The 26,213-nt window shown below is 48.6% G+C and overlaps 1 protein-coding gene across 1 annotated transcript in view; it reads right to left on the reverse strand.

Annotated features, from left to right (window-relative positions):
- Positions 1 to 9,679: 9,679 nt before the first annotated feature.
- KEL (Kell metallo-endopeptidase (Kell blood group)) overlaps positions 9,680 to 26,213 on the reverse strand; it is a 590,619-nt gene continuing 574,085 nt past the window's right edge. Inside the window, exon 18 of the mRNA XM_078655679.1 lies at positions 9,680 to 11,356. Within this exon, the coding sequence (XP_078511805.1) occupies positions 11,180 to 11,356 (177 nt within the window). The 3' untranslated portion in view covers positions 9,680 to 11,179. The remainder of the gene's footprint in view (positions 11,357 to 26,213) is intronic.

Consider the following 26,213-nt stretch of genomic DNA (forward strand, 5'->3'; position numbering starts at 1 on the left):
GTACGATACCAAGTCAGGGAGGAGGTGGTGGGAGCGACCGCTTCTGCCCAGGACAGGACGGTGTGCGCACACAGTAAAGTTAGGACTCCTAACTTTTAGGACTCCTAAATGCCTTCTGTGAATACCAAAAGTCTTAAAGTTAGGTTTTTCCTCAGTTTAGAAGTAGAAAATGTTAGGACTCCTAATTTTAGGACTCCTAAGAGCAGAAAAATCCTAACTTTAAGACTTTCGGTATTCACGGAAGGCATTTAAGAGTCCTAAAGTTAGGACTCCTAACTTCTGTGAATACCGAAATGAGTAAGTGCCTTCTGTGAATACCGAAATGAGTAAGTGCCTTCGGTGAATACCAAAATGAGTAAGTGCCTTCTGTGAATACCAAAATAGTAGTAAGTTAAGGATTTTGTCTTAAGCTAGTTCTGTGAATCGGGCCCCAGAATTTTAAAACAATAAGTTGCAACTTCCCTGTATGCTGCACAAAGAAGCACACTTAGAAGTTACAAATGACTATTTAAGATTGTTTATGTGAGGAACGGACACCTTCCTTCAGATAAACTATCATTCCCCCAATGCAGGCACCCTTGCACTATGGAACAAGGATCCTTGCATTGGCGTCAGGCAGCTGAAATTTGCGCCTGCTTAGGGGGAAGGACAGGCCTGCACCGTATTGTTGTAAATACGTTGCAGCCCTGCGTTTTAGACGTGGCCGAGTACGGCGTTAAGCCAAGAAGACTAACACCATGCTCAGTCACTACTTTGGAAATATACGCCAAGATGTTGTCCAAGCTCACATGTACCGGCACTCCTAGGCCAGCTCCTGGATAAGATATCATTAGATCCCTTCCTCAGCAGCGGGCTGCAGTTTTAGAGGAGGACGGGTTCTCATCTCTGTTGCTTCTGGTCTTACAATAAATGATCATCTTCTATCTTGCCATCGATTCTTCTCATAAATGTAAAATATTTGCAGTCGTTTAAAAATGGTTTAAACTGTGCATTTCAATCCACGACGATTGTTGCTATGTTTTGATATAGCTGTGTCATTTTTCCAGTGAACACATAGAGAAAGGAAGGAATTAAGGGCCAGATGTAGGTGGGAAATTTTGGCCATTTACCGGCCGGTAACGGCCGAATTCGGCCGTTACCGACCGGTAAATGGCCATGAAGATGTAGGGGGATTAAAAAGATGCATTTTCGGTCATTTTACCGAATCGGTAATTTTACCGAATCGGTAAAATTACAGAATCGGTAAATTACCGATTCTGTATATTTTACCGAATCAGTAAATATACCGGTCGGTAAAATTACCGAAAATGCATGTTTGGTATGTAGGTGCCAATTTTAACATTGACACAGGGCTTTGAAAATCGGTATTTAACTATGGGCTTCAAGGCCCATAGGATTCAATAGCAAATACCGATTCGGTATTTACCGAATCGGTAAATACCAATTTTTACCGATTCGGTAAATTTTACAGAATTGGTACCTACATTAGAAATACCTACTCTTAATTACCGAATCGGTAAAATTCGGTAATTAAGAGTCGGTATTTCTGATTTTGCTGCATCTGGCCCTTAGGGGCATATTATCAAGACCGGCGCTAAAAATTATTGCCGGTTTAGCGGCAGAAAACTGCCGCTAAAGCGGTGATAATGGACTTGATAATATACCCTTGAGAATTTCAATAGAAGTCCATGTTCTGGTGTGAACCTGGGCTTCTATTGGAATTCTCCAGGGCATATTATCAAGCCCATCATCGCCGCATTGGTGGCAGTTTCCTGCCGCTAAACCGGCGATAATCTTAACGCCCTCCTTGATAATATGCCCCTAATTTCTATATTTAGCACAGTTTCCCGTGACTGGTCTAAATTGTTCTAAAAATTGCAGAATTGTTTAAACTAGAAACCACATTAATATTTAACAACCAGAGAAAGCGCAATATGTATTGTTTATGTGGATTTATTTGTACTCAGAAGCAACTTTCTAAAAGAAGGCTGAAAATCGGGTTATTTTCCGATTTAAAGAATTTTTTGCTGTCAATGTCATCTTATCTGTTCTTCTTCACTGCTAGTGACATAAAATCTTCTTATGTGTCAAAGTACTACACAGAAGAAATAATTTGTCTCTTGTGCTCTCTCTTACACACACATTCATACCCACATGAAATGATGAAAGAATGGAAAGGGTGGAACCCCTCACCACCAGATTCAAACAAGCAAAGATCCCATACCACCATCTTCATGCAGACGACAGCTAGCTCTCACTAGAAGTATCCTCTCTAGAGGTCTTACGGCACTTAAACTTCTCTCTCATTAAAGTCCAAAACTGGCTCTGTCTCAACCACCTGAAACTCAACCAAGACAAGACGGAAATCATTCTCCTGTCCAACAAGTGACAACCCACCCAGGTCCAAGAGTGCCTAAATACCATTGATGCTTTTAACTGAAAACTGACTCTTTCTGTATCAATCAAATCTTTGGGGATCAGCGTGGACCCAAGTCACAGCCTGAACCAACACCTAAAGAATACAGTCAAGAGTGCTTTCTACAACCTAAAATTCCTACACAAAATCTAGCCCCTCGTCCCTCTGAATGATCTAAAACTGCTACAAAAGCGATGGTGCTGTCTAGACTGGACTACGGGAACGATACCCTCACTGCTGGCACCGCAAAGTTGCACTTGGCCCCCTAAGAGCCACACTAAATGCAGCACCAAGGATGGTCACACGAGTACAAAGATACATTCATACCACCCTGTTACTAAAAAATCTACAGCAGCTCCCGATCCGACCCGTTGATGTTTCAAAACTGCATGTCTCACCCAACCCCCAAAAAACAGAAACAAAAAGCTTCTTGCACGCGCCTTCTCGGGGAATGCCCCCAAAATCTGGAACTCCTTCCCAGTCCACATCAGGACGAATCCTCCCTTAATGAACTTCAAAAGACAATTAAACGATCTTCTCCTGAATCGGCACCTCAAAGCTCCGGACTCGAACACTAAGCACACAACTGGAACCTTCTCCTCAAACTGTTTTGTTTCTTCCCTAAGAATTGCTCCTATTCGTCTATCAATGAGTTTTTCACTCTACAGTCAATATCTTCTTGCTTTGCCTTGACTATATCTGTGAAGCGGTCTGATACCCTCGGGTCTGACACTCCCTACTTGGGCCCTATCCTTGTAAAGACCATTTTCTTTAGCAACCTCCCTGAAACTAGACTTGACACATTCCTGCTGGAAAACATGAAACCTCCTACACTTTTTGTACCACAAGAACACCTGGGTACATACACATAGCGCACTCCACGTCTGTTACTGGGACCCTATTGTCAACATTCCTTGACAAATTATGTGCTTGTATACAAATCCTTTTGTATACGTTGCTATGTTGCTAATTAATTGTTATTTTCACCTACGCGTACTACATCTTTTTAACTTCAGAGCATAGCACTTCTATAACTACGCAGACACATAGTATTTTTGGCCAAGTGCATGACCGCCGTGTTTGTTCTTCTAACTATACCGACTACATGTCCGGTGGTGACACGAACATTCACTAGCCACAGGCGAACGTTACTTATTACACAACGCCCCTACACTCGAAGATGGTAGCCACATCTCCAGAGCCGGCACTACATAGACCCCTGAGACGCTGCCTTCACCCAGGGCCGGAATGGTCATAGCGGGCATCGACCAATCCCCCGGTGCACCGCACGGGAGGGGCCGGTTTTTAGCCCCTGGGGCCGTTTTTGTTACATAGCTGCAAAATCGGCCCTGTACCAAAATCGGCCAAAAACTTGCCTGGCAAAGAGCTCGGGGGCATCTCCAACCCCCACAAGTAGGGAGGGGGGGCGGCCACGCACTTTTCCAGGGCCGGTTGTGGTTCCCAGTCCGGCCCGGCTTTCACCACGTGATTTGACATGACATGTTGCCGACTCTTCACGCTCCGTGGCCGCAGGTAATGAGTAAGCCTTATATACAACCGCTTGGGTGTCCTCCAAGGACAGGTGAGTGAGGAGGCTGTCTAGATGGTAAATGGTTGACGGCAGTGATGTAGGGTCTGAATGGGTCCTTTTTGGTTTGGGCTTTTGGACGCCTGGTACTTTCCCAGGCACCTGCCGCGGATACTTGTGTGGCTTGGGGGATGACTGACTACTTGGATACACTGGCGATTGTGGTTAAGTCAGGACGGACCACCCCTACAACTACGCTGGGATGGGTAAGGATTCCTCTAGTAAGGATTTCTGGGTGTCATTATTGACCTGTTCTTTTATTTTCTTTATTTCGATCAAAATACACAGACGTTGGTCGATTTACTTCGAACAATAATGAATACAGCAAGTTATTTTAGCTGAGGAATGCAGTTTTTTCAGACAGAATACACCTGCAACTGCCAGTAGGACAGGTCTGATAAAGTCAGGGGCATACTATCAAGAAAGGCGATAAAATTATCGCAGCTTTAGCGGCAGGAAAGTGCAGCTAAAGCGGCGATAATGGCCTTGATAATATGTCCTTGTGAATTCCCATAGCAGCCCAGGTTCTGGTGTTAACCTGGGCTGCTATGGGAATTCACAAGCGCATATTATTAAGGCCATTATCGCTGCTGTAGCGGACGTTTCCTGCCGCTAAAGCGGCGATAATTTTATCGACTTTCTTGATAATATGCCCCTCAGTTTTACTGTTGAAACAGAATTATTCCACATAACTTCACAGTTCAAAAAGAGCTGCACATACTTTTCAAAGGCATTGAGATCTCAAAAGATATGGTTGCTCCAAGGGTGACGCTTGAAATGCTAATTGAAAGTCCTCTTTCGCCTTTTTTCATCCCATCCTATCCATCTTTTAGAAGAACTTGCACCTAGAGGTGGGCATAATTACATTACAATTTCACAACATTCACCAGAATTCCGTGAAGGGGCAGAATGGGCACCACAATGTGCAGTGCATACCCCTAAGTGCCCTTACACCGAGGGGTATACACTCCAGTACATACCACTCAGCACCTTTACATACTTATGTAAGGGCACCGAGGGGTATCCACTCCAGTGCATATCCCTCGGTGCCCTTATATACTTATGTAAGGGCATCAAGGAGCATGCACTGCTGTGTATAACACTCAGCCTCCTTACATAATTTTGTAAGGGCACAGTAATGTATGCAGTGCGGTTCAGTGCACACCCCTCGGTGCCTTTACATACTTATGTAAGGGCACAGAGGGATATGTACTGGAGTATGTGCTGTGCAGTCATACCCCTCAGTGCCCTTACATACGTATGTAAGGGCACCCAGGTTTATCCACTCCAGTGGGCTGCAGTACATACACCTTGGTGCCCATAGATAAGTATGTAATGGAGCCAAGGGGTGTGCTCTGCTTTGCAGTGGTTTAAACAGGGCTGAAAGAGGGAGCAGTCCCTCTTTGTTTACAAAACACTGCTGATCATACTTTATCTGCAGTGTTTTTTAAACACAGAGGGACTGCTCCCTCGCCCATCCTTGTAAAATGAAAAACCACTGCAGATTAATTCCGCTAACGGAGTGGCAGACATTTATCAGCAATTCCGCAGAACAAGAGTAACGCAGAATTTCAAAATTCCTCCAATTCCGCCCACCCCCAGGGGCGTAACACAGGCCCCCGCAGCCCATGCGGTGTGGGGGGGGCCCGAGCTCCAAGGGGCCCCCTCGGTACTGCACTCTGACCTGAGAGCTCCTGATTGAGCCCGGAGGGGGCCCCCCTAAGTACCGTGCAGGGAGGCCCCCTCACTTTTCGTTACGCCAGTGCCCCCCCCCCTACTTGCATCCCAAAATGGACTCTGCAGTGATGAATCTGAGAACTCGCCCCCGTTAGAACAGAGTGGGTTGGCCTAATAGTGGAGTTGGTAGGTCATGGTAAAGAAACCAACAATGCCACCACTAGTCATACATGACTCATGCCACTTGGGTTGAGTACTTGTAATATACCATCATTTAGTGATTCTGACAAGACTGATATTCTGGTTGTGGGGGGCTCTCCATCTACCTGGTCTCAGGACTGGCCGCCTAGTTCCAATGGACCAGTCCAACTACTATGTCAACGGTGCACAGTCTGCAGTCTATCTTTGGTGATAATCAAGGCTGTGTAGGTCAAATTGCAAAGCTCATTCTTCCAGTTTTTATGATCTGAGGCTTCTGAAATTATTGCAATCCCTGCCATCTTTTTCCTCTTTGTGGTAATCTGTGCAATGGTCATCTCACAACTGGATTCTTACAACGGATTGGGCATCTGTCTCTCCCCAAGTCTCTGCTTCAGAAACTTGGCTACCAGGCTTGGTACTTTGCTACCAGACTTTATCAGGGCTTCCACATTGTGCACCTATTTCACAACATCTAAATCACCGCCACTTCCTTCTAATTACCAAGAGGCCTACATTTAAGACCTCACGCAATAGTCCTGCCTTTGTGCAAACCCTCTTTATCCTCTGCAGTTCATACTCTGCTCTTCTTCTGTTTCTTTTCTTGTTTTGCCCAAAATTAGCAGGCCTAAGGCTGGAAGCGGAAAGGCCAGAATTCTTGGCTTTTTTCCTTTTCTCAACTGCAATCATCATGCCTTTAGAAAATCCCTAAATATTTAGCTCCTCACAGATGAACTGCTATCTCTCTATTTTTCATGGTGTGGCTTGACAGCACAGCAGTCGGCTGACAGTTATGTGATCATCATTAGAGAGGGACTTTGGTTCCGCCCACGTGTTGAGAGCCAGGAGTACATGGTTTGATTGGGTAGATGTTATGTGCTTCCTCAAAAAAAGGGCTTGCCTTCACACAGTTGTGATCATTGTGTTAATTTATCCAGCTGCCTAAACTTGAACTTTTAGGGTCACACACAAGACATTGGAATGCTATAAACTGTCTTAGTTAAATAGGCTATTTATGTTGTTTTTGGGGTGTTTTTTTCTACTAGCAGCACAAATGGGAGCAGGCAGTCATTAACCTACATGGATTTGTAGGCCTGGCTTGTCTGTACAACTGTCACCTGAACCTTTATTCTACATCAATATTATTCCAGAATACTTTGCTTTGACACAAAGATATATATATTCCAATGCTATTTACTTGTAATGCTTCACATTACCTTACAACATTCCTATAAAGCAAGACCTCTTGGCATTGCCAATGCTTGTATTACCATTTAGCGCTGACCTAGTGTCATGATCAGCAAAAGAATACTTGTAAACTCTATAAAACATAACACACCAGCACAACAAAACATAACACAACATAAGCTAACATTATACAACAAAACTTAACATAACACGGTGTAACGTAACATTACAAAACATGTCCTAAGGAAACCTGACATACCCAAATACAACATAATCCAAGATAACACAGCAAAACCTAACATAAGACAACCTGTCATTACTTAACATAACATCACAGGACATAACACAAACAAACCTAATATAACACAGAACAACCTAACATAACATTACCTAACCTAACATATTCCTCTTCTCAGCAGGCCTGCAATAATTGTAATAGACAAAACTATCAGCATTCAGCGGAGCCGCTATAACTTATTGGGACAGCACCAGCACTTTTCAGTGGAGAACTTATCCTCTTACTGTGACACCATTTACAGTGGTCACAGGAGAAGTTATCCTTCTACTGGGGCAGCACTTGCACACAGTATGGATATTATTCTTCTAGTAGGGAGGCACTTTGCAGTGCTCACTAGGGAAGTTATCCTTCTAGTGGGGCAGCACTTGCAATGCTCACTAGGGAAGTTATCCTTCTAGTGAGGCAGCACTTGCACTATTTAGTGGGAATTGTATCCTTCTAGTGAGGCAGCAATTGCACTATTCAGTAGGAATGTTATCCTTCTAGACAGGCAGTACTTGCATTGTTCAGTAGGAATATTATTCTTCTAGTAGGGATGCATTTTGCAGTGCTAACTACGGTAATTATTATTCTAGTGAGGCAGCACTTGGACTGTTTAGTAGGGGTATTATCCTTCTAGTGGGTCAGCACTTTACAATGCTAACTGAGGACATTATCCTTCTACTGGGGCAGCACTTGCACACAGTATGGATATTATTCTTCTAGTAGGGAGGCACTTTGCAGTGCTCACTGGGGAAGAGGGGTAGCACTTGAAGTGCTTACTGGGGAAGTATCCCTCTACCAGAGCAGCACTTTGCAGTGCTAACCGGGGATGTTACCCTTCTGCTGCAGTAGCACTTACAGTGCTCACTGGTAAAGTTATCCTTCTGCTGGTGCAGCACCTGTACTTCTCATTGGGGAATGTATCCTTATAGTAGGGCAGCACTTGCAGTGGTCACTGAGGAAGTTATCCTTCTAGTGGAGCATCCCTCAGATTGTTCAGTAGGTAAGTTACCCTTCTCCTGGGGCAGCACTTTGCAGTGCTTACTGGGGAAGTTATCATTCTAGTGGAGCAGCCCACACACTGTTCAGTAGGTAAGTTACCCTTCTCATGGGACAGCCCTTTGCAATGCTCACTGGGGAATCTATCCTGCTGGTTGGACAGCACTTGCACTGTTCAGTGGCAAAGTATCCTTCTAGTGGGACAGCACTTGAAATGCTCAACAGGGAAGTTATCCTTCTAGTGGGGCAGCACTTACACTGTTCTCTGGGGAAGCTATTCTTCTAGTGGGGGCAGCACTTGCAATGCTCACTGGGGAAGTTACCCTTCTAGTGGGACAGCACTGGAAATGCTCAACAGGGAAGTTATCCTTCTAGTGGGGCAGCACTTACACTGTTCTCTGGGGAAGCTATTCTTCTAGTGGGGGCAGCACTTGCAATGCTCACTGGGGAAGTTACCCTTCCAGTGGGGAAGCACTTGAAATGCTCAATGGGGAAGTTATCCTTCTAGTGGGGCAGCACTTACACTGTTCTCTGGGGAAGCTATTCTTCTAGTGGGGGCAGCACTTGCAATGCTCACTGGGGAAGATACCCTTCCAGTGGGGCAGCACTTGAAATGCTCACTGGGGAAGTTATCCTTCTAGTGGGGCAGCACTTACACTGTTCTCTGGGGAAGCTATCCTTCTAGTGGGGCAGCACTTACACTGTTCTCTGGGGAAGCTATTCTTCTAGTGGGGGCAGCACTTGCAATGCTCACTGGGGAAGTTACCCTTCCAGTGGGGCAGCACTTGAAATGCTCACTGGGGAAGTTATCCTTCTAGTGGGGCAGCACTTACACTGTTCTCTGGGGAAGCTATCCTTCTAGTGGGGCAGCACTTACACTGTTCTCTGGGGAAGCTATCCTTCTAGTGGGGCAGCACTTACACTGTTCTCTGGGGAAGCTATTCTTCTAGTGGGGGCAGCACTTGCAATGCTCACTGGGGAAGTTACCCTTCCAGTGGGGCAGCACTTGAAATGCTCACTGGGGAAGTTATCCTTCTAGTGGGGCAGCACTTGCGCTGTTCAGTTTGGAAGTTCACTTTCTAGTGGGACAGCACTTACATTGCTCACTGGGGAAGTTACCCTTCCAGTGGGGCAGCACTTGCAATGCTCACTGGGGAAGTTACTCTTCTAGTGGGGCAGCACTTGCAGTGCTCACTGTGGAAGCTATCCTTCTAGTGGGGCAACACTTACATTGCTCACTGGGGAAGCTATCCTTCTAGTGGGGGCAGCACTTGCAATGCTCACTGGGGAAGCTATCCTTCTAGTGGGGCAGCACTTACACTGTTCTCTGGGGAAGCTATCCTTCTAGTGGGGGCAGCACTTGCAATGCTCACTGGGGAAGTTACCCTGCTGGTGAGGCAGCAATGATCCATCTTAACAGCCAGCCTCACATGTAACGGAGAGTACCGTCACTCCCAATCGGCTTTACTAGTAGTGTAAAGTACCAGGATTGTCTGTAGTGGCAGCCCTTTCGTGTACGACTGACGTTCTTGAAATGGACAGTGGCAGCACTTCTCACCATGAGATACTAATCGGACTCGTCCCCACTGCTGGCTCTTTAAACGATGTAACATATGCAAATATTGCAAATCGCTGTAAATCACATGGCGCAATTCAAAGCACAAGAGAAGAAGGCAAGTTTTATAAACAGATTCTGTATTTAAAATTTCTACCATAAGTATAAACCCTGAGCTCAGCCCCTCTCCTTTAGCACACACTCCAGATACTCGGAATTGATTACTTAAAAACGAACAGTCCGTTAATGCCATTGTGTTCCAAGGCCTGCCGGTGAACTAGGCCGGACCACCTTCAGCGCCCTCTGAGTGAGGGATACATTGGCACATATTTGTGGCAACAACGGTGGCAACTGGGCCTTGGTTTTGAGAAGTCCCAGGAGTTCCCAGTGCAAGAAAACAGAGCAGTATAAATGAAGCTGTGTCCACAGGGGCATTGCTGCAATGGCACCGCCCCTCTCTACGCACAGAGCGGGCAGTCTGCTTTCCTCCAGCCTCCCCTCCTGACAGGGCTCTAATAAAGCCATACCGCATCAGTTTCAGGACCCTCAAGGTAGCACTAAACTTCTTCACGGACATACGATTGCAGGGGTGTCACTTGGTCAGTAACATTGGGGGGGGGGGGAGCTTTTCCAAACATCACGCTGGCACATAATGTTAAAACACATTACACAACAAGCAGGGTGCACGAGAGGGCCTTAAGAGGCTGTGGAAAGGGAGAGGAGTGTGGATTGGTAGGGGTACTAAGTGAGAGAAAACACAATAGCTTGTAAAATAACCAACATTTTTTAGGACTTTCAAAACAGAGAAAGGGAGATAGTGCGCAATCTTTTTTTGCCTGTGTATATAAAAATTCCTAACGAAATGTGACAGACAACTCACCATACCCGGCTGAAAGCACCTGTACCCAACTAATTATCAAAAAATGTATTTATTGGGGTGGGGGCATCGCCTAACACCCCCTGAAGCTACGCTCTGGACGATTGTTTCCAGTTCCACGCTTCCGCCAGGATACTGCTACCACCATATACATACACATCCAAGAGTTGTTCCCATCTGAACACACTGCTGAGAACCAGGGCCTTTGTGAAGAGTTTTGGCCCTGTGAGCCACACAGCTTCCCAGGAGCAGGGCTTACAATCTGTGAGGATGGTGCCTGAATGGCTTTGCACGTGTCGTTGTAAGTGAAACGTCTGTGCAGGTGTGTGCTTTGAAAGAGCAGCCCTATCCGGCTAGGACTGCCAAGGCTGCTCATGAGCCTTGATCCAGTTCTGCTGGCATCACCACATCTGGCACTTCTGCTCTGGGTTCATGGGCGAGCCCCGGGGGCACTGGAAGGAGATGTGGAAGTTGTCACTGTTGCTGACCGCTCCGCGCACGCGCAGTGGGCTGGGGCTGTGCCGGTCCCTGCCCAGGAAGCTGCGAAGTTTCTCCAGGCTCTGCTTGCCACACATGGACTGAAAAGAAAGAGAAAAGAACAGCTCAGTTAGCAGTTCCAAATCTGGCCACACGGTGTCCTCGTTGGACCAGGTAATCGACAGAAGCTAAACCCGGAAATGTGTCTCTGCAGAACGTCAAACATTTTAAAATAATGGTGACATGCAAAGTTTGAGCACGGGCACGGTCAGTCAAGATACTCAAATCACATTTTCATCAGTCGGTGCAAATTCTATTTGGGGGCATATTAACAAGTGCTTTATCTCCGCTTTTTTGGCATTAAAAGCCAAAGTAGCGGCTGCGGAGATAAAAAATATCGCCCTATGAACAACAGGGTGCTAACATGCTAAATCGCATGTTAGCACCCTTTTTCACTAGGCTTCCCTTTGCATCTCTAATGAGATGCAAAGTCGTCGTTCCAGAGCAAAATAATATGAGAAATGTCGTTAAGCGACATTTCTCCTATTATCAAGCTTCACGCTAACCCTGTTAGAGACAAAAAAAGCAGCTCTAAATGTAGTGCATTTACATAGCGCTCCGAATCACCCACGAAGGGGTCTCTCAGGCGCTGTGCACATATCGCTGTGGAACCCCTCCTGGCCTTTCCCTGTGAAGTGTCCACTCCTGGGCACCCCTAAGGTGGAGGCCAGGCATCCTAGCGCTGTTGGGGCCGTTGTGGAGATTAAGCAAGCCATTGCCCAGAGTTGCAGAGTGGGACCCATGATTAGAATAGGCACCGAGGCGAGAATTATCAGGTCCGGGGAACTTGAGCCCAAGACCCGCCGAGGTGGGAATTGAACCCTGGTCCGGGCCAGACCCCTGCAACAGGATCTGCCGCTCTAACCATTGAGCCACACTTCAATGCCACCCTAACCACGGTTAACGCTGCTTTTTTACATCTGCTAATTTTCAGACTTAGCCATGTAATCCAATTGGAGGTGGATTGCATGGCTAAGTCCACCATGGGCTATCAACAAGGATATCCCTATCCCTGTAGTTTTATCGCTGCATTACCAGTGATAACCTCCCAAAATGCCGCGATCAGTGGATTTTTTATCGCCTACGTGGTTAGCGTTGTTAATAACGCGATAACCAGGCGATATTATCCAGCAATAGCGGGCGTTAACAAAATTCACGCTAAGCGCCCTTAGCATTAATTTTCCCTGTTCCTTGTTAATATGCCCCAAAGTTATTCCTAACTGAAAATATGTAAAATAAAAATTAAAATCGGTTTCCATTTAACTGTATTCCCAGCTGGGACCTGTTTCATTAAATGTGAACAGATGACACATTGTCGCACGCACATCTGTCCTGATCACAAGAGGACTGGTGGTCAGGCAACCGAATCACAGAAATGCAGCTGCACCTGTGCAAACAGAAGTGCACAAACAATGGGGCATATGTACTAGGAAAGTGGTGAAGCGTGTTGTTAATCCAAGAAGGCTAACAACACGCTCTCACTTTAGAAACGCAGGGCTTCACCATATTTACAAGAATAGAGTGCAGCCTTGCGCTTTACCCTGCGCTGCCGCGAAATTTAGCCACATTATGTCAACGCTGGCACACTTGCACCATAGTGCAAGGGTGCCATTGTTGTAGGAGAAGATTGTTTATGCGCAGGAAGGTGTCCTTTCCTGCACATTTAAATGGTGTTTTGTAGCTTCTATGTGTCATGCTCAATGCAGCACACATAGAAGTTGCAAAACATAATTTTTTAAAAATGATTGTTTAAGTGCACGTAAACAATCAATGGCATTTTACTGTTTCTGTGTCTGCTGCACAACGCAGCACACATGGAAACAGCAGAAATTAGGATAAATCAATCATTTCTCTTTGTTACGTCTAGTTAAGACAAGGTTTTTCCGGGGAACATCCTTTACCTCGAAACTTTTACAACGTGGTACCGTTACCACGCAGCTTTTACAATGCAAGTCGTTACAACGACTTGCGCTGGGGGGCGCTCCAGGATAGGGAATCGTTTAATTTACTATCCAACTCCTTCCCTACTATCCACGGGGACTGGAGTTGGAATAGTAAATTAAACTATTCACTATCCAGCGCCCCCCAAACGCAAGTCGTTGTAACGACTTGCGTTGTAAAACCTGCGTCATAACGGTACTCGTTGTAAAAGCACGCATTGTACCGTCATACATCCGGTTTTTCCTGTACCTAATGTTGGTGCTGTTCCTGTTTACGCCACCCTTGTAAATATGGGGCAGAGTCAAAATCAATGGGTGTTGCGGTGGAACACCCACAGCAATACCCATTGCCCTCCCCTTTCACGTGAAGTTTAGTGTGAACAGGGGCCTTAATTTCAAGGCAGTGTTAATCCACTTTAAGTGGCTTAACACTGCCTTGTAAATAAGTCAAGGTCCCTATCGCCACTACACCGTCCTGAGAAATGGCGATGTGGTGGCGATAGGGGCTTGTAAATATGCCCCAATGTTTGCACAGACATACATTATTTATGGTGTGACATAGTTACACTATCATTTTTAAATTGCAAAAAACATAACTGATAATACATTTGCATGAGATAATTTGAATACGCATTGCTGAGTGTGGACCCAAATCACAAACTGTGCATCAGAGTATGAATTAGGTGCCCAAAAATGCTATTAATATTTACAAATTCCACAATTTGATTCACAGAATCAGGATTATTGAAACTTTGGAAACAAAAAGTGCATTTACGATAAAAAAAAATCTGCCAGATTCAAGTCGGAGGGGGTAATGGGGCATTATGGTGGGCGGAGTCGTGCTAAATGCAGTGATAACCTACAGGCTCATTAGTACTCACTGACATTTTACTGACAGTTTCACAACCTTTAAACACACAATTATACAGTGATATGCAGGGCTCAGTGTTTTTCCACCACACGAAGGGAAAACACCGCACCTCCTCATTTCATGGCAAAAGGGGCCTCCAGAAGAAGAAATATTTTCACAGGGATAAAACAAAACATTTAGGGTGAAACCCATATTTCTGCACAATTTATGCATGCAGATTTTCCACTTAGTGCAAAATCCACACAATTAGATATGTTGGACCTGAGGGGGCATATTGTACATTGTGCCATGGGGTTGCAACAGTTGTGTGCGCCACTTTGTGCACCCCTGGGGCACACTGGTAATACAGAAGGAGCCGCAGATGCTTCTGCGTCCCCTTCTATAATACTAATCCAACGCTACCATGAGAGGGCATTCCCCCATTTGCATGGGGGTGTGGCCCCATGCAAATGAGAGAATTACTTTGCCTCTGCGCCCACGCCATATTACCGATGTGGGGGTACATAGGCACCCCAGGGCTGAAATTTTACAAAATGGAGAGGGGACCAGGTGCCTCCTCCTCCCGAGGCAGTAAAGGCCCCAGGGAGACCACCCCTGGGGCTGATTATGTCAAGGGAGGTAAGCCGCGTGGCCCCCTCCCATAGCCATTAATCCCCCGGGACACCCAGGGCCGACTAAGTAGCTATGTTCCTGGGAGCCCACCCTTGGGACATAGCGGCAATGCCTAATTAGAGCCTGTGGTTTCTGGTGCTCGGTACTGGCACTTAATTGTCAATATCAGTGCTTGTGTCAGTCTGCCACAAGGTGGCGCTGTCTGGCTAATTTAGAGATGACCACTCCAACAGTCAATTATTAATTCAATGTACATTAAAATGACTTACCTGACGCCCAAGCCATTCTTATAGCTTTGGGGGAGTGGAATAGTCTGAATCCCCACACTTGGAGGAGGATGATATTTAGTAGTTGGTGTTGTAACTATCATTGGCAGCGTGGCAGGGGCAATGTATGATGAAAGATGCAGTGGTCTCCTGACGAGAGCCCTGGCACTTATTTTTTTACCAGTTAAGCACTGCATAGCAGTTTCCCTGCCCGCAGCAGCGTAGGCGGGAAAACCTGTGTTTGCTCTCACTTGCAGGAGCATTTTTTAATTTCCTACCAACCGGGGGCAAACACCAAGTACTTTCCCAGCAGACGGGAGCTTTGAAAACGCTTCCACGCACTGGTAGCGGACCTTTGGTCTGTTTTCTTGCCTGCACTGATGCAGGCAGGGGAACAGATGAAAACAGATCTAAATATTGTTCCTGCCTGCAGGGAGCAGCATTAGTAGTTGCTCAATACCGGCACCAGCTGCATGTGGGGAGCCGGGTGGGTCCACAGAGGCCTTGGGGCTTCCCCAGGAGTCCTTAACGAGAATATGGTGAATACCCTGGTTGGGTGGGTACCAGGACACCCACCTTAAAAAAATTTGGGGGCATATTAGCAACAAATAGCGATACTTATCACTAAATGCGCTTAGCACATTTTGTTTTAAAACCGCCTATCGCCGGCTATTATCGCAGAGATAACATGCTATTGGCAACGTTTATCTCTAATGCGATAAAATATCCGGCGATAGCGGCTCAATGCGTGAATATCGACGGAAATCCAGCGATATGCAGGCATTAACGCTAATGGGGACTTAACCTGATTATCCACCTCCCATTGGATAAAAAGGTTAAGTCATGGTCTGAGCAGGCGTAAGGTTCTGGCGATAATCACGTTTTTTAATCGCTTCGCCTGCCTTGCTAATAGGCGATAGCTGTGTTAGCGACTGCTTTCAGTCGCTAACTGGTTGGGTACGCCCACTTTGCATGTCATTAGCGATAAATATGGCTGACATGCAAAGTGGGCCCGAACCGGTCGCTATCGCCTAAGAGCTGTCGCTAACTGCTGGACCCCAGGGATAGAAGCTTGGGCAGGAGGCCAGGCAACCCCCTTCACTTTGTAAGTAATCTCGGCCCCGGGGAAGCGCTGCCTGGAGCCATTAGGGGCTTGGGGAGGGGGGCTGTGCGGCCCCCTTCCCATTTTTTCAAATTTTGGTCCCAGGGGTGGACTCCCCAGGACCTATCAAGGCTGGAGGTGTGGGGGGCACGCAGCCCCTTCCCCACATAATGTAAATCATGAGGACCCCAGAGGATGGGGTCACATGGCTGACAATGGCTCGGGGAGGGATCCCAACCAACTCAGTACCAGATTGCTCTCCAACAGCCTTGTTCCAGGTGCCAGACAATGTGGATTCAACATGCACAATTGCAGTTTTACACACCTGTAGTGTACACAGCATGAAAGACAAAGTGATGAACATGGAGCCGGAGTACAATAAGTTTCAAAGCTGTGGCCATAGTGAGCCAGGCAAGCAGATGGAAATCCTTGTCTAGGCACCTGGGGAATAAGACCCTCACACATTTCTACGTCATTCAAGTCACACTAAACATTTCTAACACTCCTGTTGTAGTTTGCAGGCAGGGCCTTCATACAAGTGTCCGGAGCCACTCGGGTAGGATGTAAGGGCCAGCTGTACAAAGCAATAACCTGATTCGCAGAATAGGGCTGTTTGTCGCCAAAAAAATCCTTTTTGAAATGTGCAAAACGTGATTCAGTCACTTGTTACCAAATCACATTTTGCATATGCGATTCAGCATTTTCAAGGGGTGTATTTTAGGTGTACCTTCAAAATACTATATTGATGTATGTATTACTGTTTTGCAACCGCATTCGGGTTGCAAAACAGTAACATTTTACTACCATTTTAAAAGTGGTGGTAACCGATTCACAAGTGTTGGACTTGGCCCTTTCCCCCAAAAATGTTCGCTTTTTGCCCCCCTAATTTGGGATGTCTCCCCCATGGGAATAAACCTGTATAGGCCATGTGTGGTGTGAGACACCTTGTTAATATGTAATGTCATATAATGGTGTGAGCACTTGTAAATTCCCCCCATGGTGTAAACTGTACCCTGGTGAAATGTTGTGTTTTTAAAATGGCTGCCATGGCTGTGCGTTGTGCCACCTGACTGCAGGAGGTTAGCAGTCTAGTTGTTAGGTACCCAGCCACCCCTGCATTTGCAGGGAAAGCCTGGCACCCAGGGTGCTCTACTCCTCCCCCTGAGCCAGTTAGAACTAGTTCGACTGTCAGAGGTGGGTTAGCGGTCTAGTTGTCTGGTACCCAGCAATCCCAGCATTTGGAGGGACCTTCTAGAAGCTTCCAGCCTTTCTGGTATAGGGAGAGCAGTAGAGATGTGATGAGCAGAGACAGAGCTGGGACATGAATGTGAGGGGACCTGCTGCAGGGGATACCGCCACTTGGGCCTGTGTGCTGGACCCTGCACCCATCCAGAACCCCTCTACTGTCCCCAGGGCTAGTGGAAGCCCCACTCCAGGAGTTCAGGCTGATGTGTAGGAGGAGGGCCAGGCTGCAGTGGGGATGGTGAAAGCCTACCACCCTGCTTTGATGATGCCCCCACTACCTGCTGACCTGGCCCAGTAGTGCCTGCTGCTCTGTCCCCACGGCCCCTGAAGAAGGAGGGCCCCCCTAGGTCCCTGAATCTGCCGGGACCTTGCGCCACACAAGCGCTGCGCAAAGAAGCGCTGAGAAGGGAAGGAGCATCTTGGACCCCACCACCCAGGAGGTGAGGAGTGTTACCCTGGGGCTCGCTGCTGGGACTGTCCGCCCCCCTTGCGCTGGGTGCCCCTGGAAACTACTGTTCCTCGTGAGAGCAGCCTGCTAAGCGCTAAAGCTAATGGATTGTGTCCCCCAGGAGCTATAATTTGGGAGCGCTACACTGCAGAATCCTACAGCGCTGTATTTCCCTGGGAACTGTTATTGGGGAGCGCTGTGCTGAGAAGAAGCGCTGTGTGCCTGGAAGTGCTGTGCCTAGAAGAAGCGCAGTGTGCCTGGAAGCGCTATCCAGCCTAGAACTGTGCCCTTGGAAGCGCTGGCCTGCAGAAGACTGCTTGTGTCCCCAGAGTGCTGTGACCAAGACTGCCCTGCTGATTGCCTGCCCAGCGCTATAATCTGGAAGCGCTGTATCTGCTAAGCGCTGTATGAGGAGGATTGTACCCCCAAGGAGCTGTGCTGTGAGGAGCTGCCTGTTAAGCGCTATAGCTTCGAAGCGCTAGAGAAGTGAAGCGCTGCTGGCCTTTCAATCGCGCTGTGATCTGCCTCCCAAGCGCTGTCCTGAGCGCTGTGCTGCGTGGGATTTGCCTGCTCCACCCCAGCGCTGTGATCCCTTGAAGCGCTGTATGCCCCGTGGAACGCTGTAGCGCCCGAGACTGCTGGAGTCGGGGCACAGGGTCGGTGCTCGCCCCCTTCTTTTGGGAGACTGTTGGTGGGCCCTGTTGGCCCCCGCAAGGCGTCAGAACTGGGCGAGAGCCCCCATTAGACCCGTGGTATATCTGTTTAGGAGGGTTATGCATGCCACATGTTAAATGTGATGATGGCCCCAGGGGCCCTATGAAAGTTGCTGGTGGGTACCCTGTGTTATTGATGCCACTGAGGTTCCAGGTTGCTAGTGAGGCCTGTGTAATGAAAAGTTTTGCATGTGAGCAACGTTTTACATCGAAAGAAAGGTTACTGAGGCCCAGGTATACTGCTAAGGATGAGAGCCTGAGCGGGCCCTGCCTGATGTGTGGTTCCCACAGGTGGATGGTGAAAGATACCTTGTTGTGTTTCATTACAGTTGTTCCTGGCTGATGTTAAGGCAGGGTGATTCCTATTCTTTTTGCAGGAGACGCCTATGCCAGCTATTTTGGGTTATTACCCCTAATGTTTGATTCTATGCATAATGGGCTCTCACGCCTAGTGTTTTCTTCCCTCATATGGATGTTGCTGATGTTACATGCCAAGTGCTAACCTTTTTATATTTCAGCTAGACAATTGGGACTTATTTACCGTTTCAGCCTTGTTCCCAAATACCTTGTAAATAATCCCCCCTGATACACTTGGCTCTGGTAGCAGTTGGCGCCGTGTTGTGATACCACTGTTTATGCATTTTTGCCTTGCAGGTTGGAGATATACTAAACTACTTACTAATTTTCCAACTCAAGCTGGTGTCCTGCCTCTTTTGTGGTGTGCCTGGTGTGTCGTCTGTGGGTACTGCATGAGTGCTTCACATGTCCTCCGAAGTTTGGCCTGCCCGCTTGGTTCCGTGCTACCCCCCTGGAGATTTGGTAACCCCATTTCTTACATTGGTGGCAAGCGGTGGGATAGGACTTGTGTTTGCGCAGTACCACAGCGGCCACGGGTTACACCACAAGTAGAGCTTTGAGAGTATTCACAGCCTTGTTGTGGGGATTATTGTTGGCTGAAGATTGTTTGCTGTATTGCTTCCTCCTGAAAGTGTTTTTGTGGAATTGTGTCCCCTTGTTCCACTGTGGGTGTGTCCCGAGTGTACCTCGCCACGATGGGGTTGGTTTATGAGGAGGTGGACCTGATGGAGTACACCGAACAGGAAGTGATAGACTTCCTCCTGGAGAGAGGGATACCCCCAGTAGGAAACATTAGGAGGAAGTTGTTTCTTTATGAGGCCCTCAAAAGGGGGGAGCCCTTAAAGATCGATGGGGACCTGTCTGATTACCCCCCGAGTATTTAAAGGGTGGATTCGGTAGAAGCCAGCGGGAGGGCTCCCAATCTGCAACCCTGGAGGGTAATTACCCCGATGAAGAGGAGGAAGAGTTTAACAGGGCAGAGACGCCAGTAGCTGATGAGGACACCGTAGAGAGGGAGTCCCGCACTGGGTCCTGTCCCGGGGGCACTGCCCCATCCCTTTCTCTGTCCCCAGAAGAGTGGGTAGATAGGAGGGAAGAAAGGGAGCATCAGCTAGCGCTGGAGAAGCTCCGGCTGGAGCAGGCCAAGGAGTTAGCGCAGCTGAGGGTGCAAGAGCAGAGGCTAGAGACAGAAATGGTCCTAGCCCAGTAGAGGATGGCAGAGGCGGAGAGGGCCTATGCCAGAGAGAGACTAGCTCAGGAGGGTAGGTTGTCCCCTGAGAGTGGTTTTAAGAGCCTGGATACACCGGAGAGGGTGGGATCCAGTGGTGGCAGCGAGTGTAGGTCCAGTGCAAGGAGTCCCATTCCCGAAGCCCAGGAGACGGTGCCTGATTCCCAGGAAGAGGGGGACGGGTTAGTGTTCAGGGGCAGGGGAAAACTGTCCCACCAGTCCTGGGGAGAGTTTGAGGAGGATTGTTGGACTGCATTGGAGGATTGGGTGGTGAGGAGAGCAGTGGAGGATTGGGAAGGGCTGTGCCATGCCGATATCCGGGAGCACATGCTGAGGGGTTGTTTCCCAAGTCTGCGTCACCATCTGTTGCAGTGCGGGTTCTCAGACCCCAAGGAACTTGCACGGGAGGCAGACCTGGGTAAGTGCCAGAGCGTCTGGGAAATCATTGGGGAGTGATCCTGAAAGGAGTGGTGCAGGGATCTTCCGACCCAGCGTGGCGGGAGAGGTGAGGAATGGCCCAGCTAGGTCCCAGGATAGTGGGAGGGTTGTAGGGCCTCACATCCCATCTACAGGAGGGAGTGAGACGGGGAGGTGTCCTGAGGTGCCCCAACCGCAGTCACAGGGCCTGGAGAGTTCTTTTAGGGAACCCCAGGTTGGGAGCCTAGGCTGTCCTGATGTGACTTCTCGTGAAGGGGATCCCCTTATGTCAGGAGAACCCGGAGCATCAGTAATCAGAGCTCCAGTGGTTCGGGGGTCTGACCAGTCACAGGATTTAGATCCTGAACTGGGGTTCCAGGTTCAGGGGTTGCCTGACCTGGAGTGTGGGGTACCTGTAATTAAGGTCTCTACCAGTTTGACTCCCAGGGGTACTTCTCCCGGTGGGAGGGTGCAGAACTCTGGGAGGGGGTGCAGAGGGAGCAAGGTATCTCCTCTGTCACCGGCTCAGCCAAAGGGCGCAGATCCCGGGTTGGGTGGCCAGGTTGAGGGTTTTCCGGACCTGGCGGGTGGGACATCTGTGTTCAGAGTCCCCCCAAATTTGACTCTCAGGGGTACCACTCCGGTTAGGAGGGTGCGGAACTCTGGGAGGGTGTGCAGGGGGAGGGAGGACTCGCCCCTGTCACGGTTCAGCCTGAGGGTTTCAACTTCAGGTTGGGGAGAGAGTGGTTGTGTGAGGGTGTCCCCGGGAGAAGGAGATGGCGGAACCCTAAGAGGAGAGGTAGGGGGAGGAGAGCCTCGCCCCTGAGTGCTGGTCAGCTTGAGGGTGTAGACCCCAGGTGGGTAAACCAGTGGCAATTTGGAAAGAGGAGAGTGGTCCAAGAGTACTACAAGCCTGAGGCTAGAGCCTCCCACTCTATGAAGAAACAAGGGCCAGAGACTTCTGGATGGCCTAGAGGCCAGGCCTGGCCACATGCCACATGCCACTAAAGAACACCAGTGGGGTGGTTTGGTTGTTGAAGGGAGGGATGCGAGAGAGAACCATCGGGTTCCAGAGTGGAGGAAAAACTGTAGGTGCTCCTGTAGTTGCGGGCCTGCGTCCACCTTTTTCCGCCCCAAGCAGGGAAGCCCATCAAGGCAATGATTGGCCTACCCTGGCTTTTGGCTGGGGGGGAGTAGTGTTGGACTTGGCCCTTTCCCCCCAAAATTTTTGCTTTTTGCCCCTCCAAATTTGGGATGTCTCCCCCATGGGAATAAACCTGTATAGGCCATGTGTGGTGTGAGACACCTTGTTAATATGTAATGTCATGTAATGGTGTGAGCACTTGTAAATTCCCCCCATGGTGTAAACTGTACCCTGGTGAAATGTTGTGTTTTTAAAATGGCTGCCATGGCTGTGCATTGTGCCACCTTACTGCAGGAGGTTAGCAGTCTAGTTGTTAGGTACCCAGCCACCCCTGCATTTGCAGGGAAAGCCTGGCACCCAGGGTGCTCTACTCCTCCCCCTGAGCCAGTTAGAACTAGTTCGACTGTCAGAGGTGGGTTAGCGGTCTAGTTGTCTGGTACCCAGCAATCCCAGCATTTGGAGGGACCTTCTAGAAGCTTCCAGCCTTTCTGGTATAGGGAGAGCAGTAGAGATGTGATGAGCAGAGACAGAGCTGGGACATGAATGTGAGGGGACCTGCTGCAGGGGATACCGCCACTTGGGCCTGTGTGCTGGACCCTGCACCCATCCAGAACCCCTTTACTGTCCCCAGGACTAGTGGAAGCCCCACTGCAGGAGTTCAGGCTGCTGTGTAGGAGGAGGGCCACGCTGCAGTGGGGATGGTGAAAGCCTACCACCCTGCTTTGATGATGCCCCCACTACCTGCTGACCTGACCCAGTAGTGCCTGCTGCTCTGTCCCCAGGGCCCCTGAAGAAGGAGGGCCCCCCTAGGTCCCTGAAGCTGCCGGGACCTTGCGCCATACAAGCGCTGCGCAAAGAAGCGCTGAGAAGGGAAGGAGCATCTTGGACCCCACCAACCAGGAGGTGAGGAGTGTTACCCTGGGGCTCGCTGCTGGGACTGTCCGCCCCCCTTGCGCTGGGTGCCCCTGGAAACTACTGTGCCTCGTGAGAGCAGCCTGCTAAGCGCTAAAGCTAATGGATTGTGTCCTCCAGGAGCTATAATCTGGGAGCGCTACACTGCAGAATCCTACAGCGCTGTATTTCCCTGGGAACTGTTATTGGGGAGCGCTGTGCTAAGAAGAAGCGCTGTGTGCCTGGAAGTGCTGTGCCTAGAAGAAGCGCAGTGTGCCTGGAAGCGCTATCCAGCCTAGAACTGTGCCCTTGGAAGCGCTGGCCTGCAGAAGACTGCTTGTGTCCCCAGAATGCTGTGACCAAGACTGCCCTGCTGATTGCCTGCCCAGCGCTATAATCTGGAAGCGCTGTATCTGCTAAGCGCTGTATGGGGAGGATTGTACCCCCAAGGAGCTGTGCCGTGAGGAGCTGCCTGTTAAGCGCTATAGCTTCGAAGCGCTAGAGAAGTGAAGCGCTGCTGGCCTTTCAATCGCGCTGTGATCTGCCTCCCAAGCGCTGTCCTGAGCGCTGTGCTGCGTGATATTTGCCTGCTCCACCCCAGCGCTGTGATACCTTGAAGCGCTGTATGCCCAGTGGAATGCTGTAGCGCCCGAGACTGCTGGAGTCGGGGCACAGGGTCGGTGCTCGCCCCCTTCTTTTGGGAGACTGTTGGTGGGCCCTGTTGGCCCCCGCAAGGCGTCAGAACTGGGCGAGAGCCCCCATTAGACCCGTGGAATATCTGTTTAGGAGGGTTATGGATGCCACATGTTAAATGTGATGATGGCCCCAGGGGCCCTATGAAAGTTGCTGGTGGGTACCCTGTGTTATTGATGCCACTGAGGTTCCGGGTTGCTAGTGAGGCCTGTGTAATGAAAAGTTTTGCATGTGAGCAACGTTTTACATCGAAAGAAAGGTTACTGAGGCCCAGGTATACTGCTAAGGATGAGAGCCTGAGCGGGCCCTGCCTGATGTGTAGTTCCCACAGGTGGATGGTGAAAGAAACCTTGTTGTGTTTCATTACAGGTGTTCCTGGCTGATGTTAAGGCAGGGTGTTTCCTATTATTTTTGCAGGAGACGCCTATGCCAGCTATTTTGGGTTATTGCCCCTAATGTTTGATTCTATGCATAATGGGCTCTCATGCCTAGTGTTTTCTTCCCTCATATGGATGTTGCTGATGTTACATGCCAAGTGCTAACCTTTTTATATTTCAGCTAGACAATTGGGACTTATTTACCGTTTCAGCCTTGTTCCCAAATACCTTGTAAATAATCCCCCCTGATACACTTGGCTCTGGTGCCAGTTGGCGCCGTGTTGTGATACCACTGTTTATGCATTTTTGCCTTGCAGGTTGGAGATATACTAAACTACTTACTAAATTTCCAACTCAAGCTGGTGTCCTGCCTCTTTTGTGGTGTGCCTGGTGTGTCGTCTGTGGGTACTGCATGAGTGCTTCACATGTCCTCCGAAGTTTGGCCTTCCCGCTTGGTTCCGTGCTACCCCCCTGGAGATTTGGTAACCACATTTCTTACAACAAGTGATAATTGTTGGACTTGGCCCTTTTTGCAGGGTCATCCCTGAACTTTTTGCCTTCCTCCTTTATTTTGTCTGACATGTTTTTTCTGGTTTTAGATGTTTTTGGGCACTTTGCCACTGCTATTCAGTGCCACAGAGCAAGTGCTCCGCATGGTAAATTGATGTATGGATTAGTGACTCCATGATTGGCTTGTTTGGTTTACTTGTCAGACCCTATTAAGTGCACTGCATGAGCCCAGGGCTTGTACATCAAAAGCTGCTGGTGGGCTTGCAGCACTGATTGTGCCACCTACCAGATCAGCTTGTAAAGTGAGTCTCAGGCCTGCCATTGCAGAGCCTGTGTGCAGTCTGGTACTGCCATGTTGACTGGGCAAGTGCACCCACTTGCCAGACCCTAAACCTTCCCTTTTATACATATTAGTCACCCCTAAGGTAGGCCCAAGGGCAGGGTGCATTGTAGGTAAAAGGTAGTACATGCCCTGATGTGTGTGGCATACCCTGATAGTGAATTACAGCCATTTTCGTTTTTCACTATTGCAAGGCTTATTGTTCCCCATAGGCCAGAATGGGCAGTTTGATTATAACATCTTATAATCCTAACTGACTCAGGGAACTAGGTAAAAACTCGAGTTTAGTATGCCTGAACTCAAAATGATAAAAAACATATTTTAGTGAAATTGGTTTTAACATTCTGTGTTTAAAAATACTACTTTTTGAAAGTAGGTATTTTCTTACCTAAACTATCCAAACCTGCCTCTGCTGATTGTGTATTCCTTGTCTGTTTTTGAGTGACAGGGGCTGGGGGGCTCCAGGAGACAGGGTAAGTCAGCACAGGGCTGAATAGACCTATATGCATGTATAGTGATGGGAGGAGTTGCACCTGGGTCTGAATAGGGCTGTGCTGCTTTCCACAATGCTGGCTCCACCTCCTATGGTGTGCCTGATGAGTCTGGCCCACACTGTCGAAGGAAAGAAGGAGCCCTGTAAACAAAGTGCTCCAGGACTGCACAGAACTGGTTTGGACTAGATACAGACACTCTCTGCCTTCAGAGACAAAGGATTTTGGTATATAAAAAGGGTGATCCAGACCCCAGAACTTTAGATCACTTCTGGGAATCAAGACGAACCTTTGCTGAGCAGAAGAACCGGGAAACTGAAGGAGGAGACTACCCCTATGCTGCATGTTGTTGGGGTTGGCCTGCAGTGGTTGCTTCATTGCCAAAGAAAGGAGAAAAAGCACTGAGTGTGCTTTCATCATCTTGAAGAAGATCTCCAAGGGCTTGAACTTGAGATTGCCTCCTGCCTGAAGTCTCAGGGATACAAGACTTCACCACTTCTGCTTGCCTGCATCCAGGAATGCAGTTTTAGCTGCTGTAGAAGGAAATTGCAACACCGACGCCTGCGAGCGATGCCGTCTCCTGCACCAAAGCCGTGAGCGCTGCTCCGACTTGCAATGTAGAGCCAACGATGGCCGCCATGCCACATCGACGCCAGAGAGCGATGCCGTAACCTGCCCGAAGCTGTGAGCTCTGCTCCGACTTGTGCCGTGGGCCCGATACTGGCTGTTGGGCTGCATCAACTCCGAAGCTGACATCAACATCGCGGAGCCAATCCTCAACGTGGGTGACCGAGAATCCATCGACAGCACGACATCGTAAGGAACCATGGTTTCGGCGCCATCATGATGTCACTTCCCCGACGCAGTAAGGAACCGTTGTCTCACCTCCCCTGCGCTGCTGTAAGGAACCGAGTCTACACCTCCCCTGGGGTCATAAGGAACCGACGCCGCGCAGCACCAACGAAGCCGCACCTCCCCAATGCTGAGAGCTCCCTTTGTTTTTTATCAATTTTCCAAGGTACTGTTCTATGGGGGTTTTGTTTGACTCCGGGACCGACGACGCGCACCTAGAGGTTGCGCCGTACTTTGGGATTTCTCCTGTCACGACGTTGTGATAACTCACTTTGGAGTTATCTGTTGCTACAGACTGATTTTAAGTGAGCAACCTATTTTTAAGCATATGTGGAGTACAGTATTGTGGATTATTGTCGTTTGGTCTTGTGTCAACTCTATATAAAAATTCTTATTTGTAT

This window comes from Lissotriton helveticus, chromosome 7, assembly GCF_964261635.1.
Source record: "Lissotriton helveticus chromosome 7, aLisHel1.1, whole genome shotgun sequence".
NCBI classification, from domain to species: Eukaryota; Metazoa; Chordata; class Amphibia; order Caudata; family Salamandridae; genus Lissotriton; species Lissotriton helveticus.